The 18,539-nt window shown below is 40.6% G+C and overlaps 1 protein-coding gene and 1 long non-coding RNA gene across 3 annotated transcripts in view; one reads left to right on the forward strand and one right to left on the reverse strand.

Moving 5' to 3' along the window:
• The window catches only part of roraa (RAR-related orphan receptor A, paralog a), a 399,774-nt gene that overhangs the window by 12,265 nt on the left and 368,970 nt on the right, over nt 1-18,539 (reverse strand). For both annotated transcript variants that reach the window (XM_055193037.2, XM_055193038.2), the window contains 4 exons: nt 9,214-9,299; nt 6,957-7,098; nt 2,242-2,637; nt 1,053-1,174 (listed from right to left, as the gene is read on the reverse strand). In XM_055193037.2, coding sequence (XP_055049012.1) covers nt 1,053-1,174; nt 2,242-2,637; nt 6,957-7,098; nt 9,214-9,299 — 746 coding nt within the window. The remainder of the gene's footprint in view (nt 1-1,052; nt 1,175-2,241; nt 2,638-6,956; nt 7,099-9,213; nt 9,300-18,539) is intronic.
• LOC129434160 (uncharacterized) overlaps nt 1-18,539 on the forward strand; it is a 58,630-nt gene that overhangs the window by 3,137 nt on the left and 36,954 nt on the right. The window contains exons 2-4 of the long non-coding RNA XR_012370085.1: nt 9,272-9,558; nt 12,941-13,095; nt 13,183-13,322. This is a non-coding gene — a long non-coding RNA (uncharacterized lncRNA). The remainder of the gene's footprint in view (nt 1-9,271; nt 9,559-12,940; nt 13,096-13,182; nt 13,323-18,539) is intronic.

Below are 18,539 nucleotides of genomic sequence, written 5' to 3' on the forward strand. Positions count from 1 at the left end.
CACAAAACAAGGTCCTGTTGACTTACAGTAGATATAAATGTGGGTGGTCATATGTTATGCTCATGGCTGGGAAAACACAGCCTATTTTAAGTTTAGTTCAATAAATAATATTATATTAAAGGTAAAGTTCCCCCAAAAGTGAAAATAATGTCATTAGTGACTCACCGTCATGTTGTTCCAAACTCGTAAGACCTCCGTTCATCTTCGGAACACAGTTTGAGATGTTTTATATTTAATCAGAGAGCTTGCTGACCCTTCATTAAAAATCTACATACGGTATGCTGTCCATGTCCAAAAAGGTAAATAAAAACATCATCAAGGTAGTCCATGTGACATCAGTGGGTCAGTTAGAATGTGTTGAAGCATCGAAAATACATTTTAAAAAATTCAGACTTTATCCAGCATTGTCTTCTCTTCCGCGTCTGTTGTGAAGTGCATGCGCGAGAATAAAGTCACATGACTGCAGTGATGCGGATGACGTGTTATCCTGAGACATGTTTGCGAGGGTTTTTTTTCAAACTTAAAGCGTGCGTCTCCCTCAGACTGTAAACGAAGCCCGGGCGCACACAAAAAAAACCCAGCCGGGGTGCACCAGATAACACGCCAGCCACGTCTTATGTCAGCCGAGTCACTGCAGTCACGTGACTTAAGTTTCGCACATGGCTTCAGAATAGACGCGGAAGAGAAGACAATGCTGAAAAAAGTTGGAATGTTTGGTATTTTTGGACTAAAATGTATTTTCACATTTTTCACATTCTAACTGACCCACTGATGTCACGTGGACTACTTTAATGATATTTTTATTACCTTTTGGACATGGACAGTAAACCGTACATAGATTTTCAGTGAAGGGTCAACAAGCTCTCGGACTAAATATAAAACATCTTAAACTGTGTTCCGAAGATGAACGGAGGTTTGGAGCAACATGATGATAAATCATTAATGACATTATTTTCATTTTTGGGTGAACTATCCCTTTAATAATATAAAAAATTCTTTAACAACATTAAGGGAAAACACTCCCCAAAGCTTAGCAACGATGTGTGTGCTACCTTGTTCTGGTAGCTCTCCACTTCTTCCTGAAGAAATGCCTGCCAGGTCATCTGCTGAAGCTCTTCTCTCAGGTACTGACATGTCTCCATATGGGACTTGGAAATGTTTTGGGCCAGATGCTCTGAAACGCAACACAACACAGTGTCAAAACTCTCTGCCATGCCTGATTGCACTTAATCTACAGACATATAGAAGTACTACATACAGAGATTCATGCATATACTGTACTGTATTGTATGTGTGTGTGTGTGTGTGTGTGCATTAGGGCTGTCACAATGATTTAATAATCGTTTTATCGCGATGATTTCAGATCACCGAAATGATTGCACATCTCTCTAAAAAACACAAGGGGGAGCTGCAGCGCCTGTATAAACGAGACCATATCAGATGGCACTCCTTGACTGACAGTGTAACGTGATACATTGCAAAGCCATTCAATACACTGAAAAAAAATGCATATTTGGTGGCATCCACTTATTGAACATTTAAATGTAGTCTCCATGTAGTCGCTAATTTTATTACTCATCTTTAAGCATCGTAACTGCAAATGTAAAAGTTTTTCCTGGGATAGTAAAATCTTTATGGTTTAAAACAGCTTGAATCTAACTCTACACCACTGCTTCATTGAGTTTACACAGATTTATTAATGTGCAAATTAGTCCCCGCCTCCACTCTTTTACATCACCTAGGACCATAGATATATATGTACATAGATGCCAAAGCGGCATGTAAAAATGAAAAATGACTCTAAAAGAACTAAGCAACATAAATGAAAATAGGGCAATATCATGACACTAAAGTGAGATATGTGTGTGTGTAAATTTATTGAAACAAAGGTCATATTTGCTTTCAGCAGGAAAGAGCAAATGGAGATGACAGAGACAGAAAAAAAACACAAAGTATAAAAATTCAATCATGTTGAAAACACATCTGTTAAAGAGAGTCCCAGAGCAGGAGGAGAACCTAAAAAAATGATTTCCCTTGGTGCGTGCCCTGCTGGATCCCGATTGGCCCTAATTAATGGAAACTAATTAAAAAAAAGAGGTTCTTTTAATGAGTCTTTGAGATGAGTCTCCAACCTAATGCTATTTTAAGACACCTTCGGCGACGTTTGCCCCACGGTTGAGTTCTTCCCCCAGTACCATCCTCTTACCTAGCCACAATCCTTTTTACTATTTTCTCACTTACCCAGTTCAGCCATGGAAACAGTGGGGGATGTATCTCCATTGGTGAAGGAACAGTACGGGAAGAAGCCTGAGCCTGAGGTGAAGTCGCAAATGGGCTCTGGCTTGATGCCATTGATGTCCAAGCCGGACTGGTCGGGTGAAGGTTGGATGTCCAGGTAGAAGCTGCTGACGCCCGAGTCCGGTTTAGTGCCATCAGGTGTATGGCCGTTCATGTAGCCGCTCAGGTCATCGTGGAGTTCGGTCAGACCGTTGGTTGTGAGGCCATAGGTTGGGGTTAGGGGCTCGGCTTCGCCCGGCTGCTGTTGGTGGTCCCGCTGTTGTTGTTGGAGCCGGTGTTTCTGCACTTCTGCATACAGGCTATCCCGCTGTTTCTTCGACATGCGGCCGAACTTCACCGCTGTTGGGACAAAGATGAATTCACTGTTTTATTCTTAAACATGACCAAATATAACCAGATGCATCAAACAAGGTCCATCTAAGCTGGACTTTCACACAATATCGCAATAGACTAGCGCCAAACAAGCTCCTTGCTGGGATCAAACCATCAACCTGGTTACAAGCCCCCCTGAGTTAACCACTAAACAACTACATGGCTGCAAAGGTATCAAATAGCTAATCAAGTGTTACCTCCCTACGGCAGCTGTAACCCATAGCCAGTTATTAATAAACAACAAAAATCTCTTTTCCCTCAAGGCATTGGCATTTAAGCTTATGGTGAGTACAACTAACCCTGGGGAGCAGGTTTTAATGTCTCTCCGAGGGAATTAATGGCATATCGGGTCAGAAACACTCTCTACTCAGTAATAGCATAAGCGTTTTGTTGCTGTCTACCTGCCAAAATGATCCAAGAAAAGCAGACCTGTCTAAAATGAATCACCAATTTACAAGCATTCCCAAAGAGGAAAGGCCCTCACTCACAACACCTGAAAACCGCAGAGAGAGTTAAAGAAAAAAAAGAGTAGCTTCAGCTTTAACTTGTCTTTGAACTGGAGAAGTGTTCGAGGAGCAGGAGGCTGGGGACAAGATATAGTGTGGATCAGATATAAGTGGAGATCAAATGAATGGCGCCTGAAAGAGTATGAGCCAAACTACTACTTGATGGAAAAAGAAGTAGGAAGTCAAGATTAGACAAAAGGAGAGGAGACAAAATGAGATATAAGGTCAAGAGGTGTGAGGAAAGGTGAAGAGGAGAAAAGATGAAATAAGATAAGAGAGGTGGTGAACATAAAGAATGTGACTCCAGAGAAGAGAAGATGTAAGGAGAGGAGACTAAATGGGATAAAATGAAACAAGAAGAAAAAGGAGACAAAATTAGACAAAAGAAGAGAAGACGAAATGTGATGTGAGGAAAGAAGGTGAACAGAGAAGAAATTATGTGAAGGGAGATTACATGGAGTAGAGGTCTTCACGGGTCTACTTAGATCCGAAAATTCGAGGTCCGACCCAGAATCTGAGCGGGTTCGGGTCTTAAAGTTTCACGTGTGCCTCGGACACGGGTCGGGTATAATATTAGTAGCCTCTGGGAATTTAAAACGAGTGTGTTTTTACCGAACAGACCTTGAAATGATCTTGCGTGTGTACATCAAGTCCTTTTCCAACCCCTCCTCTGTTTGCCAAGCACGCTTGCGACATCGTATGGCTGGAAGTAGGTTAATTTTTGTTGAGACAGACATGTCAATCAATTTTGAATGCACATTTTAGCAGTTAGCTTGGTGTCATCGTCATAAAACAATTGAAAATAGTGAAGCAGGGGCTGCAGACGCGTTGGTGCCGTTTACATTCAGGATGAAAAATTGCCACTGGGTTGGGTTTGACTCGGGTCTTATTATCTCAGGTTTGGGTCTTTCTTAAAAAAAGATTTATGCTGATCGAGTTCGGGTAAAAAGTGATTTAGGTCATTAAGGCGGTTACATTTCTTTGGACCCAAGAAGACCTTTAACCAGGAGAGGAATGGGGACTAAAGGAAATAAGAAAGATGAAGGAGGAAATGACATAAGAGGACGAGAGGACACAAAATAAATTTTATTGCAGAATTTAAAGAAGAAGCTTTTATTGTTTTAAAGATGTACTAGGTATAAATTCTGAGCTTGAGGAATGGGTCCAGGCAACTGGGTACGCTCTGTATCTGACTGTAAGAAAGGCAGATGGGGACCTGTGAGATTCAGACAGAGTGAAGTCAACTACTACTTGATGGAAAAAGAGGTAAGAACTCAAGATTAGACAAAATGAGAGGAGACAAAATGAGATATAAGGTGAAGAGAAGAAAAGATGAAATGAGATGTAAGAAGAAGAGAACATAAAGAATGTAAGAGAAGAGAAGATGTAAGGAAAGGAGACTAAATGAAATAAAAGGAAACAAAAAAGGAGACAAAATTAGACAAAAGAAGAGAAGATGACATGGGATGTGATGTGAGGAAAGAAAACTACAAGAGATGAGAAGTAAGGAGAAGAGAGGAAAGAAGGTGAACAGAGAAGAAATGATGTGAAGGAAGAAGACATGGAGTAGAGGTCTTCACGGATTAACTTAGATCCGAAAACCCGAGGTCCGACCCAAGATCTGAGCAGGTTTGGGTCTAAAAGTCTCGCGTGTGTACACCGAGTCCTTTTCCAACCCCTCCTCTGTTTGCCAAGCGCGCTTGTGACATCGTATGTGACATGTCAATCAATTTTTAATGCACATTTTAGCGGTTACCTTGGTGTCATCATCAGACAACAAATGAAAAGAAATGGAGCAGGGGCTGCAGACTGAAGACGTGTCGGTGCTGTTTACATTAATAAAAAAATTCACTGGGTCGGGTTGGACTCGAGTCTTATTTTCCCGGGTTTGGGTCTTTCTTAAAAAAAAAGATTTATGCTTGTCGAGTTTGGGTAAAAAATGATTCGGGTCATTTCAGGTTGGGTACATTTCTTTATACCCAAGAAGATCTCTAACAGGGAGAGGAATGGGAACTAAATGAAATAAGAAAGATGAATGAGGAAATGACATAAGAGGACGAGAGGACACAAAATAAATTTTTGTTTTAAAAGTGTACTGTGTATAAATTCTGAGCTTGAGGAATGGGTCCAGGCAACTGGGTACGCTCTGTATCTGACTGTAAGAAAGGCAGATGGGGACCTGTGAGATTCAGACAGAGTGAAGTCAACTACTACTTGATGGAAAAAGAGGTAAGAACTCAAGATTAGACAAAATGAGAGGAGACAAAATGAGATATAAGGTGAAGAGAAGAAAAGATGAAATGAGATGTAAGAAGAAGAGAACATAAAGAATGTAAGAGAAGAGAAGATGTAAGGAAAGGAGACTAAATGAAATAAAAGGAAACAAAAAAGGAGACAAAATTAGACAAAAGAAGAGAAGACGAAATGTGATGTGATGTGGGGAAAGAAAACTACAAGAGATGAGAAGTAAGGAGAAGAGAGGAAAGAAGGTGAACAGAGAAGAAATGATGTGAAGGAAGAAGACATGGAGTAGAGGTCTTCACGGATTAACTTAGATCCGAAAACCCGAGGTCCGACCCAAGATCTGAGCAGGTTTGGGTCTAAAAGTCTTGCGTGTGTACATCGAGTCCTTTTCCAACCCCTCCTCTGTTTGCCAAGTGCGCTCGCGACATCGTATGGCTGGCGGTAGGTTAATTTTTGTTGAGACAGACATGTCAATCAATTTTTAATTCACATTTTAGCGGTTACCTTGGTGTCATCGTCAGACAGCAAATGAAAAGAAATGAAGCAGGGGCTGCAGACTGAAAAATTGACTGGGTCGAGTTGGACTCGGGTCTTATTTTGTCGGATTTGGGTCTTTCTTAAAAAAAGATTTTTGCTACATTTCTTTAGACCCAAGAAGACCTCTAACAGGGAGATGAATGGGGACTAAATGAAATAAGAAAGATGAAGGACATAAGAAAACGAGAGGACACAAAATAAATTTATTGCAGAATTTAAAGAATAAGCTTTTATTTTGTTTTAAAGGTGTACTGGGTATAAATTCTAAGCTTGAGGTGTATGAATGGGTCCAGGCGACTCTCTGTATCTGACTGTAAGAAAGGCAGATGGGGACCTGTGAGCTTCAGACAGAGTGAAGTCAGAAGTCACCTTGCCTGTCCTGGTTGCGTGTGAGAGAGCAGCCCGGTAGACTCCGAAGACCTGGCCTGATTTCATCCTCCTGTCACGGGCCACAGTCACACGGCCCAGCCGGAGGCGCAGCGGGGGGCTTCCACACACATACACAAACATACTCTCACCTGTGCTCCCGATAATGCTGCTCACCTGCATTGGCTTTAATGAGCCTGTTTTAATGATGCTCATTTAATAAAAGCTACTTGCTGTCAGAATGCCTAGGCCGAGCGCGGATGCCCTGCAGTCCCGGACTACAATTACCTCTTAAATTCATCTTGTTGCAAGTTTGTTGAGAACCTAATGAGCAATATGCACCGAACGGGTATTCTCATTTATATGACATGGCCGGACTGGGACCTTGACAAAGTAGGGTGCATATTCATTTACATTTTTGTTTCCTTTTATTACTTTTCCTTAAAGTCCACTTGCAATATAAGTGTATTTTTACGATTAAATATTGAACATATTTATTTAACAAACTTAAATGAATACAGTTCAGGCCGTAACTGAATTTTTTTTTACTTGATAAGCATTTCTATTCCGACATCTCATGCGTTTGATTTTCTGTTCCTGTGGAGAGTTGTTCTGTAATGGACAGGGACTCACCATCACGTGACATGCCCACGGCCAGACACTTCTGCAGCCTGCAGTGTTGGCAGCGATTTCGGCTGGTGCGGTCAATCAGGCAGTTCTTCTGACGCGGGCATGAATACGCCGCATTGCTCTGTTGACTCCTCCTGAAGAAACCCTACATGTCCAAAAGATGGGAAAACAACTGGTTGGGTATATTGTTTGTGTGTCCATACTTTACAAATATATTCTCCACATGGTTGTATACAGTATAAATGCCCAGAAATGTCAACAATTTTGACAATTTTTTGCAAAAAAATTTTTTTGTGATTGTTGCGGGCAAAAATCCTTGATCTTGCAGCATGTTTTCTTAAAAAATGAGATAGTATATGTGAGATATTTATGCAATTTTATGCGAAAAATTGCGGTAACGTGCAAAAATTGCGGGAACTTGCAAAAAGTCTTTCAGCTTTTGCAGCTGTTCAATGATGTTCACGTCACATAATCACGTCACTTCATGACGTTCCCATGGCAACAGGGGACATGGCTGCGTTTGTGTGAAGTATTATGCAACATTTTTCAACTTTCTGCTAAGATATATGTGATTTTTGCTACGAAAATGCGAGGATTATGAAATCATGCAAGCCACGCATATTTTGAGGTCCCCGCATAAATATGCAGACTTTGGCTGATTATGCGTTGAATCATGCGATCGCATAATCACGTTTTTCTTGAGGGCCTGGTTAATTGATATGGTTAACCCTGTAAAATATATTATATCAGCATTGGCATCACAAAGTGTGCACCTGCAGTATTCATATTGCAACATATTAAGGTGAACATATCAGTCTAAAATTTTCTTTGAAAGGAAAACTAGCACTGTATTTGTCTGATACGATGTAACTTACTCAGATTTATGGGTTCTTGGATACGCATTTTATTATTTTTATATTACAAAGTTTGTTGGTTCACATTTTGACACGCAGGCTCTGTGCACACACAACACCCGTACAGCCCTACAGAATATAATAAGCTTTGGTACCTGGTTTCAATATTGCATATCTTTCTCAAAATCTGTTTAGCAATTAAACTTGCATGTCTGATGATGCTTGCAATAAACAGACTAATATGTAATTGAATTGTTAAGCTTATATAATAATTAAATTATGAACAAATGACTTTGCTTTTATTTGAAGATGCCATCTGGAAAATGCACTAAACGTGTATTACTTTTCAAACATTGCTGAATTGATGAACAGTATAAATAACACATTGTTGTCAACCCTAATCATATTGTTCACTGAAAAGCAAGTATTTTTCATTGTAAATACCATCACGGCTAATTCTGAGAGCGATGGGGAAGGTAGTAAATAATGGCGAATTTGTCTGAGGTTATTAATGTTGAATAACAGGGCCTGAACCCAGTGGGCGCTTCGAGGGGGAAGGAGCGGGCGCCCACGTTGAGTTGATTTCTCATCCCTTTGACTTAATGAATTGATTCCAGCTCGTCATTAACACACCCCACTCCACAGCTCCATACACATATGTCTTAATTAGTTGCTCATTGGCTGTTTAATTACTAGAAAACAGCTGACAGCTGCCAAGTTGCTTTCTAATGGCAGCCATTATGAAAGCGGGGTAGGACTGCCGGTGACAAGCGGCGCTCCTTAATAATGCTATGATTTATGGGCCGGAGCGGTGTGCTCGCACATATCATTAAATGTCTCTCTGCCTCAAGTAATTAGTAACCATTAAAGATACATTTCAGCAGTTTATTCATCAGGGTTGCACGTTTTCTTTCCGCCGCGACGTGAGTGACTGAACGAGATGCCGAGCGGAGAGTCTGTCTATTGTGCGAAAAACAAAAAACGCATGCTTGTTTCTGCCGAGCGTGCTCACGGAATGCTAACGAGTCGCTCCGGTGACAGGCGGCAAACAGGAATACACAATAAGCACAAAATTCCTCTTTGCTGAGTGGACGGGGTGTTTGAAAAATGCACAAAAGGGGAAGCTTCAATAAAAAAGCAAAATAGCAAAACTGCTTATGACATGCTGTGATTCCTCTTTTGATGCTTTTATTTTAAAAAAAGTCAGGCGAAGCGACGACAACTGCTATCTTCTAGAGATGTAAAAAAAAAAACAAGTCACAAGGATTGTATTGTCGTCGTACTGTATCCTCTTAATATATTTGTTGTCTGACTTCTCCTTCGAAACACAATCATTTAAGTACATTTCTCATTTGGTAACTTTTTATTTGTCACACACACACCGTTAGGGTTGTTTAGCTTCTCACCTTGCAGCCTTCACACGTTATCACACCGTAATGGATGCCTGATGATTTGTCTCCACAGATCTTGCAGGGAATTATTTCGATTTGAGCTGCGGAAAAAGAAAAGAGACTGTCAGGATTTTTCACTGTCACCAGTCACAGCGCAACACCTCCTCCACGGCTGCATGTTGCGACATGAAACGGCGCCGAGCTTCAAACGCATCACATCCCTGCCACCCAGTCTCAGCTGCATGGTGTTTGGAAGAGGCTATCTTGACATTAAACAGAAAACCCTCATAAAGCGCTGCAATCATGATGTCAGCTTGCACACACAAAGAAGGCCTCCTCTGCTTCCCGCAGAGACTTTGGGTAATAATATACAAGCAAAAAAACTACGTGACATGGAGCTGGTCGACTGGACCTTTTTTTACTAGTGGAGCATCGACTCAAAGCTTAAAGGGACATTCCACTTTTTTTGAAAATATGATAATTTTCCAGCTCCCCTAGAGTTAAACATTTGATTCTTCCTGTTTTGGAATCCATTAAGCTGATCTCCGGGTCTGGCGGTAAAACTTTTAGCATAGCTTAGCACAATCCATTGAATCTGATTAGACCATTAGCATCACGCTATAAAATAACTAAAGAGTTTTGATTTTTTTCCTATTTCAAACTTGACCCTTCTGTAGTTACATTGTGTACTAAGACCGATGGAAAATTAAAAGTTCCGATTTTTTAGGCTGATATGGCTAGGAACTATACTCTCATTCTGGCGTAATAATCAAGGACTTTGTTGCTGTAACATGGCTGCAGCAGGCGTAGTGATATTACAAACTGCCCGGAAATAGTCTCCTTGTTACTTTCAATAGCAGGGGACTATTTTTGGCCATATCTGCCTAGAAAACATAAGAGTCAAGTTTTAAATAGGAAAAATATCGAAACTATTTGGTTATTTTATACCGGTTACATATACCACAGGACTGATTGGTTGAGAAATGTTCCAATATTTTTCGGATAATCGCACACCTAACCTGGTGTGCGAGGGCTTCGCCTCATGACGCATTGCCACCTTGGGTGCGCATTATTTTCGAACAGTCGTCAATTATTCCTTACATGTACAAAACTCAGTGCAGCATGTTTACTAACAAAACAAGCCGCAACTCTTACCTAAGGAATAATTGACGACGGGCCGTTGAATTATTCGAAAATAATGCACACCCAAGGTGGTAATGCGGAACAACGCGAAGTGGAGTTACACCGCGGGTGTGCATTATTTTTAAATAATCCAAAGAATCAATATATTTAAGGTAGCAAAGTGATTTAGTCAAGAACAGTGAGAGATTTTCATTAACATGAGTGACAGACAAAAGCAAAATTAGGTAACTTCCCCTTTAAGAACCAAAGTCCGGACCCTATGTTACACTTGCGTTTTCTCTTTTAGCTGTTCACTTTCTCTTAAGCCCTAAATGGCCGTGTTTATGAGGATACTTGCATTTTGACGCATATATGTATTTAAGGCCAATAAAGCGGGGAAAATGCTCACAAGCTTATTGAGCAGCGGTTGTGCGACTTGCGCGCTCCTCGCAAACAGAAAGAGCAGAGTTGTGCGACTTGCTCGCTCCTTACACACAGAAAGAGTGCACGCATATAGATCTATTGTTTGTGTTTCAATGGCTTAAAATAACTTGTTTTAAAACTGCGGTGCTTAAATACTTGTGCAAACGTTATGTTTTCTTAACCACGCGCACAGGAGCGTGACGTGGGCGCGTAACCTCGATTTAGAGACAAAAGTTCAAAATCTCTACAGGTTGACAAATTTCTACCAGTTAATCATGTCATCCAGTTTATCACCTACCCCTAGGTATAAATAATATTAGTTTGCGTCAATTAAAACCTGTCACCTCTCCCACTTATGTTTAAACGAAAGCAGAGGGACTCCCCACACACCACCCCCTCAGTAGTCAGGACAGAAGCGGTCAAAAGTGAACAAAAGAGACGGACTAAAACAGTGGTTCTCAAACTTTTTCAGCGTGCGGCCCCCCTTGTATATGGTGCATTCCTTCGCGGCCCCCCAAATTTTTTTTATAACAAATTTGTTCTAAAACGTAACATTTTAATAAGACAAAACATATTAAAGTATACAAAGTAGTGCTGTTGGTTAGTAGCCTTATTTATATTTAGTTTTAATTACACAGAATTCATTATAAATTAATGTATTTTATTAAATGTCATAAAACTGGTTCCCCCCTGGCATCATCTCGCGGCCCCCCAGTTTGAGAACCACTGGACTAAAATACCAGTTGTAAACGTGAATGTGTCTCTCTTGCTCACTTGTGATCCGATTGACCAAAGCACATCTTAACATTTCACTGCTAAGATCTGTGATGTGGATACGAGGCACAGAGGCCTGTATTTTGGGATAAGCTACCCGTAGTGTAATTATCTGAAGCCAATTTAAACATATTTTCTGTTGTAAAGAAAGTAGCAGGTGTATTCAGATATAAATGTCCGAGATATCCAAGTTGTGGGAGTTTTTCATTGACCACTTTTGATTTAAAAAATGACTGGAGGTACTAAAACAGTGCCTAACTCATAATTAGCAGCAATAAGTGTTTTCTGTAGAAAAACCTCAACGGGATGTTTCAAGTCTGTCTGGACACCACAGGGAAGGGCACTTGCAGGTATCATTTCTGACAGATAAAACCCTGCACAAACCTGACATTAATTGCAGTCACTTAGCTGACTCTACTTGATAAAGTTGCGCATCTTCAAGCCATGGCAATATAATCACATCAAAAGGACCTAAACCAAACCTCTGGCCATTGCAAAACAGACCTTGCCATGCAATAGCTTGACTCTATATTTAGCCGGATTAGAGCTGAACACTCGCTGTTTAATGTAGCCTAAGCATTTTATTTCTACTTGACAAAAATTGCTCCCTCTAGGTCCCTTCAGATCGCGAGCCAAAGTTCCCCGCAGCTACTTGCGTACCTCCAGCCAAAATAATGTGGCTCGATAATATTTTAGTGAACCTTATAAATCCAATCGGGTGGAATTAATTTGCACGCATCAAATCTGCCACCACTGAGCGCTGCATCAGCGACGGCCATGAGCATGTTTTATCATACGCCTTCGAGCTCCCGTTGTGTCATTCGGATAATGTCAACGTCCCCGCGGTGCGACCACGGGTCTCCCTCCCTCCCTCCCTTTCTTTCGGAGGGCCTCGCTGCTGATCACACGATCACAGCCAGTGCCCCGTCCATTTAGTCAATATGTTCTCACAGCCTGTAAACAGCATATTCCCAGCGCTTGCTCATATAACCCATACCATTCTGCAGGGTCCGAAGATGCAAAGTGCGCACTCAGCAATGATTATGTGTTTCAGAATCTAAAATAATGACTTACTGATCTTGTTACGCTATCGGGGATTTTTAATCAGCAAACCATAATTATTTATTTTTTGTTGTTTTCGCTTGCATACAGAAAATGCAGGCTGTGCACTCTGCTGTTTGTTTTGTGTTCTCTCGGCATGAGCATTAGCACGCCAGTGTGTTCCTACTCCTTTAGCATTTTCAGCCTCATTACTTACATAATTTGTTCTGACATGCACTCACAACAACTGAAGCATGCTGTAATTAAGGCTGGCTGTGGTTGAGGTCCAAAAGAAGAGGTGCAGTACAAGCCCCCTGCCAGAGGGTGGCAGTATAGGGCTTTGACTGATTCGTAATCCCAACCTCTACAATCTGCCCTACAGGCTCAAACGGCACCTCCACATGGCTCCCATCACAGACAGAGATGCGACTAAGCAACTGTGGGTACAGGACCAAACCTACGGGACCAGCCTTCTTTCTGACCTTCCCCAGACCCTACGCTTAAGCCGGAGAGAAGGAAGTACTCTCGCTTACAAAGGTGAAGGCATTGAAAGTGAAAAGGACTTTATAGAGTTTGGGTCTGCCTACTGCAAATTCTTATTCTCCCCTCTCTTTCTCTCGCCAGGCCTCCACATGAGACACTCGCAAAGCTCTTTGTCTCCTGCCTGGATCACGCTGCGGGTTGCTGTGCCGAAATGGTGCTTCCTTTGTCTATGGAGAGCGCTAAACCGAAATTGTTCTGCTGAAAAAATCTTCACAGCAAGGGTAGGACAGGGAGTAATTTATCCGGCTACAGTATAAACACACTGATATTACAAGACTGTTTGGAGATATTCAGCTGTGTCAATACTTCCACATGCTAACAGGGTGTCATTCGCCTAAATTGGATTAGAAAATAACTACCCTTGAAAAAAAAACAGTATTACTGTTTTATTGGATATGGTAGCAAAGCGATAACATCAACAACAGTGTGTTTTGGGGAGTACCATGATTATTTATGGAGTATCCTGTGATAATCATGGTATATAAATGTGTAAATATTACGTTCATAGGTTTCAGTTGCAGAGGACGAGCAGGTTCGGAGAGCAGACTGAAGAAATACATACATCTCATATTATTATTACACAGTCAGTACTCACACAGTAATACCCCATTCACACCGCACTTTGGTCCCGGAAAATTTCCTTTTGTGTGAACACAAAAACGCAAATGTTCTGGGATCGCTTCCGTAAAGAGGACTTAGTAACATTGCCAAGGCAGAAACAGGGCGCGCGTGTCAACGCAACCAAAAGTTATGGTTCAGCTCTTTAAAACAGAGATTTAAAGGGACATTCCACTTTTTTTGAAAATATGCTAATTTTCCCGAAAATAATCCCTTGCATCAAAGTCCTTGATTATTACGCCAGTTTGAGAGTCTATAGTTCCTAGCCATATTAGCCTAGAAAATCACAACTTTTAATTTTCCATCGGTCTTAGTACACAAAGTAATTACAGAAGAGTCAAGTTTTAAATATCAAAAAAATAATTTTTTAGCGCTATGCTAATGGTCTAATCAGATTCAATGGATTGTGCTAAGCTATGCTAAAAGTGCTAGCGGCAGACTCGGAGATCAGCTGAATGGATTCCAAAACGGTAAAAATCAAATGTTTAACTCTAGGGGAGATAGAAAATTAGCATATTTTCAAAAAAGTGGAATGTCCCTTTAAACGCAGATCAACATTCACAACGAATAATGTCAGCAAACTGGACTGAAGCAGAGATCAGCGAGCTCATCACTATCCATGCAGAAACTGAGATTATTCACCAGCATGACAAAACGCTCCTTATGATCTTGTCATAAACAACAATGCACACGCTTAGTTTCTCAAGAAATAAATCACGGATAATTAGCAAACTTCAGATGCTGTTGGAAAAAAACAACCAAGACTTTAAAAAAGTCACGTGTCTTTACAGGATTTTTACGGTATGTGTATGAATGCACGCACAGATTCCGGAAAATCATTGGCAAATGATCCCGGAAGCGTTTTCCGTGTATTTTCCGTAATCTCTGTGTAAAAAGGGCTTAAAAGAAATCTGTAATAAAAATCTCACACCTTTTGATTAGGATATGACATCCCAGACAAAATGTTAACTGAATAAGCATTTTTAATAAAAAATGTACCTAATTGGTACATATTAGGACCTTTTCAAAGGGCACTGTCCCAGTGACAGCTAGGTATCCTTTTCTGACAATGTAGTCAAAGAGCAGAGTAAAAAACTGTATTTTATGAGCTTTTATTTATTTTCATGACTTTCCATTTACCATTTTCTGATATTTTCAACTTGACTATTAACAATTGACATTATTTAAAGCACAAGCATCACAAACATCACTTCTGACAGCATCATAAAATGCACTGGCACCACTGCAAGTACAGCTAGCCCTCATCTACATGCTACATCATAGACACTAGGAACACTCAACCCACGCATGAATGTACGGCAATGAAAACACAGTAAAAAGGCTGTGGTGATGTTAAAGATCAAACCATGGCACTAAATGACTCCCACAGCGCCTGCTTGTCGTCTAGGCAAGCAAAAATGTGTGGCGACAAAGAGCAAATCTGAGGCAGCTTGTTAGATTGGTCCGCTGTGTTGTGACTTCCCGAAGCCCACTTCAAGGTCACCGAGTCAGAGCCGACAGCGAGACAGAGCCCTGAGGAGTGAGTGACGTGTCACTTTTCTGTCCCCTCCGCCTCTTAATGCTATCCATCTCTCTTATGTCTCTCGCCCTCCACCTCTTTCTCTCTCTCTCTACATCTCAGTCCCAATCAGACCCCGTCTCCGCCGTGCCCTTGGCAGCCCTCAAATCAGACCTCATGGGAGAAAATCCTCTGCTCTTGCTTTCAGAAGCCGCTCCATTTCTGCTAACATCAAACAAACTTGTCACTTGCTCTCCAAATGGCCATTTTAATTGGTCCAGCACATAGTTCATGCACATAAATTAAGACTAAGGTCATATTTCATTGCAGGCAGTCGGATGTGACAGAAAGCTCTTGGAGATTTGATACGTACCGCATATGTCAGTTAGCCAAAAGCAAAATGATTGCATCTTAATTCAGTCAGCCAGATTTATACACACACATATAGCTGCAAGCATAAACTGTGGTTTTGGCATTTTGTTTACTATGCCAGCAACAGTTTACTTAAACCGCAAATGTCAAATGTGGTACTGCACATACAAAAAAGTGCTTTATTTGTTACCTCTTCGCCTTTCTGATCAAAGTTTTATTTAAACAAGACACCAGCAAGTAATAGCCATCGTTTCACCGTTTAGGTTACAAGACCCGATATAGTCCGGCTACAAGTAACCCACTCCTAACCAAAATAAACTTGAATTTGGTACATGTATACAATCAAGTCAATAGAGATTACATGGTGTTTGCGTTTGTTTTAGCCTAGACGTCTTGGTTGTGGACGGCTATTGATTGGTGGGAGTGCAATTCATCTTTTAATAATTGCACTCTTTGAGACCCTTTCTAATTATTATTGTAAAAATATGAATTATGGTTTGTAAGCAAGGGAGGAGTAAAATTTCATAGAACTCTAATTTTATAAAACTAGAACTAAAAATCGGTTTAACAATTATAAAAACATGCAAATAATCTGTAACGGATCAATTACGAAAAAATCTGTCAGTCGATCACTCATTAAGAGTTTCCCATGTTGTCCTGATAGAAACTGAAAGCGTCTCTTATTTTATAAGTTGGCAACCCAACACACATTCAAACTTTAAATTTGTACCAGTCTTTCTTTTCAGAAATAAAGATATGCAAGAATGAAAAAGAAGAAAAAGGCGCCTCACCAAAAAGCGGGGACAATAATCATTTTACAGTAATTTGCGCTAGCTGTCACAGCGGCTCTGTATTCTTCAGCACATTAGCGCTGACATCAGCATCACACAGGCACTAGTTCTCCGAGCAGAGCGCTTTTTAAATGTGCTCTTGCCAATTTGTACCTGAGGAGCTTCGAAGGGTGAGGGAAAAAGTGTGATGTTGACACAATATATTGACGGCACGTGAAATATTGAAAAAGCGTGCGTGCTAATGGAGGACTCTTGACGTGTGTAGTGAAAGAGACGCTAGCTTCACCAGAGTGTATCTATAGACACAAAATGTACGGACACATCTGTGGACACAAAATGATTTTTTTAACACACTTAAAGGAAAACACTACCATTTTACTATGTTCTTACCTCAACTTAGACAAATTAATACATAGCTATCTTTTTTCAATGTGAATACTTAATTTTTGTGCAGCGCGTCGTGAATGTGTTAGCATTTAGCCTAGCACCACACATTCCTTAGGATCCAAACAGGGATGAATTTAGAAGCCTCCAAACACTTCCATGTTTTGTGCCACCATACTTACTCGTTTAACTACTCATGTCACAGTCTTAAAATAGGGAAAACATGGAACTGTTTGGTGCCTTATAAATTCATCCCTGTTTGGATCCTAAGGAATGAATGGGGCTAGGCTAAATGCTAACACATTCACGATGCGCTGTACAAAGATTAAGTGCACCCATTGAAAAAAGATAGGTATGTATTTATTCATTTAGTTGAGGTAAGAACATAGTAAAATATTGAAAAACGTGTGGTGTTTTCCTTTAACAAACAATATGTATATGTATATTGTTTGTTTAGTGTGCTGAAAATCATTAGTGCTAAGCAAAAGAGCTGGCAACGTTTTTTTCTCCTACATGCAAATGTACACAAAATGCCTGTAGTTGCACTGAAACACACTGAATTGTTGAAATCGTTGACAAAATGTGGATTATCCGCTTATGCTGTATGGACACATAGCAGCCAAAGTCATTAAGCTGAGAGCTTAACCCATTACACTAGTACACCAAACATACCCACACTTTTTCTAAGAGAATCTATTAGTGTTACCACTTGCGACAAAATGGCCTTGTGACCTGTGTCCTATTTTTACTATTTTAAGCTGCATTGTAATCTCTGCACCACTAGTGGCACCAAACAGAATTGCAGATTTTCAACATAACACAACTAATGACACATCGGCAGGACTATTTTCTTTAATGCCGCTAGTGGTGCAAAAATTACATGTTGTTCAGTATAAATGCGGCACTGTTTTTCTCTATAACTGTGTATGTGTGTAGGCGGTTGCTAATGTGGTTGTGTGTTGACAGCTGTCATTGACCACATGACTCAAAGCCAGTGGGCTCATGTCTGGGGATTATGTAAGTGATTGGAGAGCCATGCTGGAATAGCGAACAGTCCACATTACAGTAGGATTAACAGCGGTCCTTCAGGCCAGAAAACACGGACAAACGGCAGTTTAATCAAATTCCTCTAAAATGTTGCATTACTGTTTCAGATCATTTCCGTAATGCAGCCCCTTGCACGAGATCATGTGTGGTACAGGACAAACCGCTGGTGCTTAAGTATAGCTTTAAAAAATATGTCTGTTCAGGCAATTTGGGAGCTTTTTGGTTTGGTACACGTACGCGCAAATTTCACGTACTCACAAAAAGATCCACGTTTATACGGATTCGTGAAAACAACTGAATAAAGCGCTGTTACTCATGCCAGTCCAGTAGATGGCGATGTTCCTTTGTAAAAATACTACACCCTTGCAAACATACACATTCTTCTACAGAGCGATAAATACAAATGATCAAAATGGTAAAAGCATCAAGCAATTTTTTTTAGACAGACAATAAGGTAGGTTTATTACTACGAGTAACCCTGAATTATAAGTGGCAAAATCTAGAAAAACTTTGCTGGAGAAGCGTTAATAAACTGGTTATACTCACACATGCCTATACTGTAGACTGAGCTAACACATGCACATGACATCACCGTTATCACAGATTTGCATTTTCGCAGTTTACACGGAGACAACAAGGCATTGGGTCTCATTCACTAATAATTGCGTACGTTTTTCGTATTTATACGCACACTTGAACTTCTCACG

Source organism: Misgurnus anguillicaudatus, chromosome 6 (genome assembly GCF_027580225.2).
Source record: "Misgurnus anguillicaudatus chromosome 6, ASM2758022v2, whole genome shotgun sequence".
In the NCBI taxonomy this organism is placed as follows: Eukaryota; Metazoa; Chordata; class Actinopteri; order Cypriniformes; family Cobitidae; genus Misgurnus; species Misgurnus anguillicaudatus.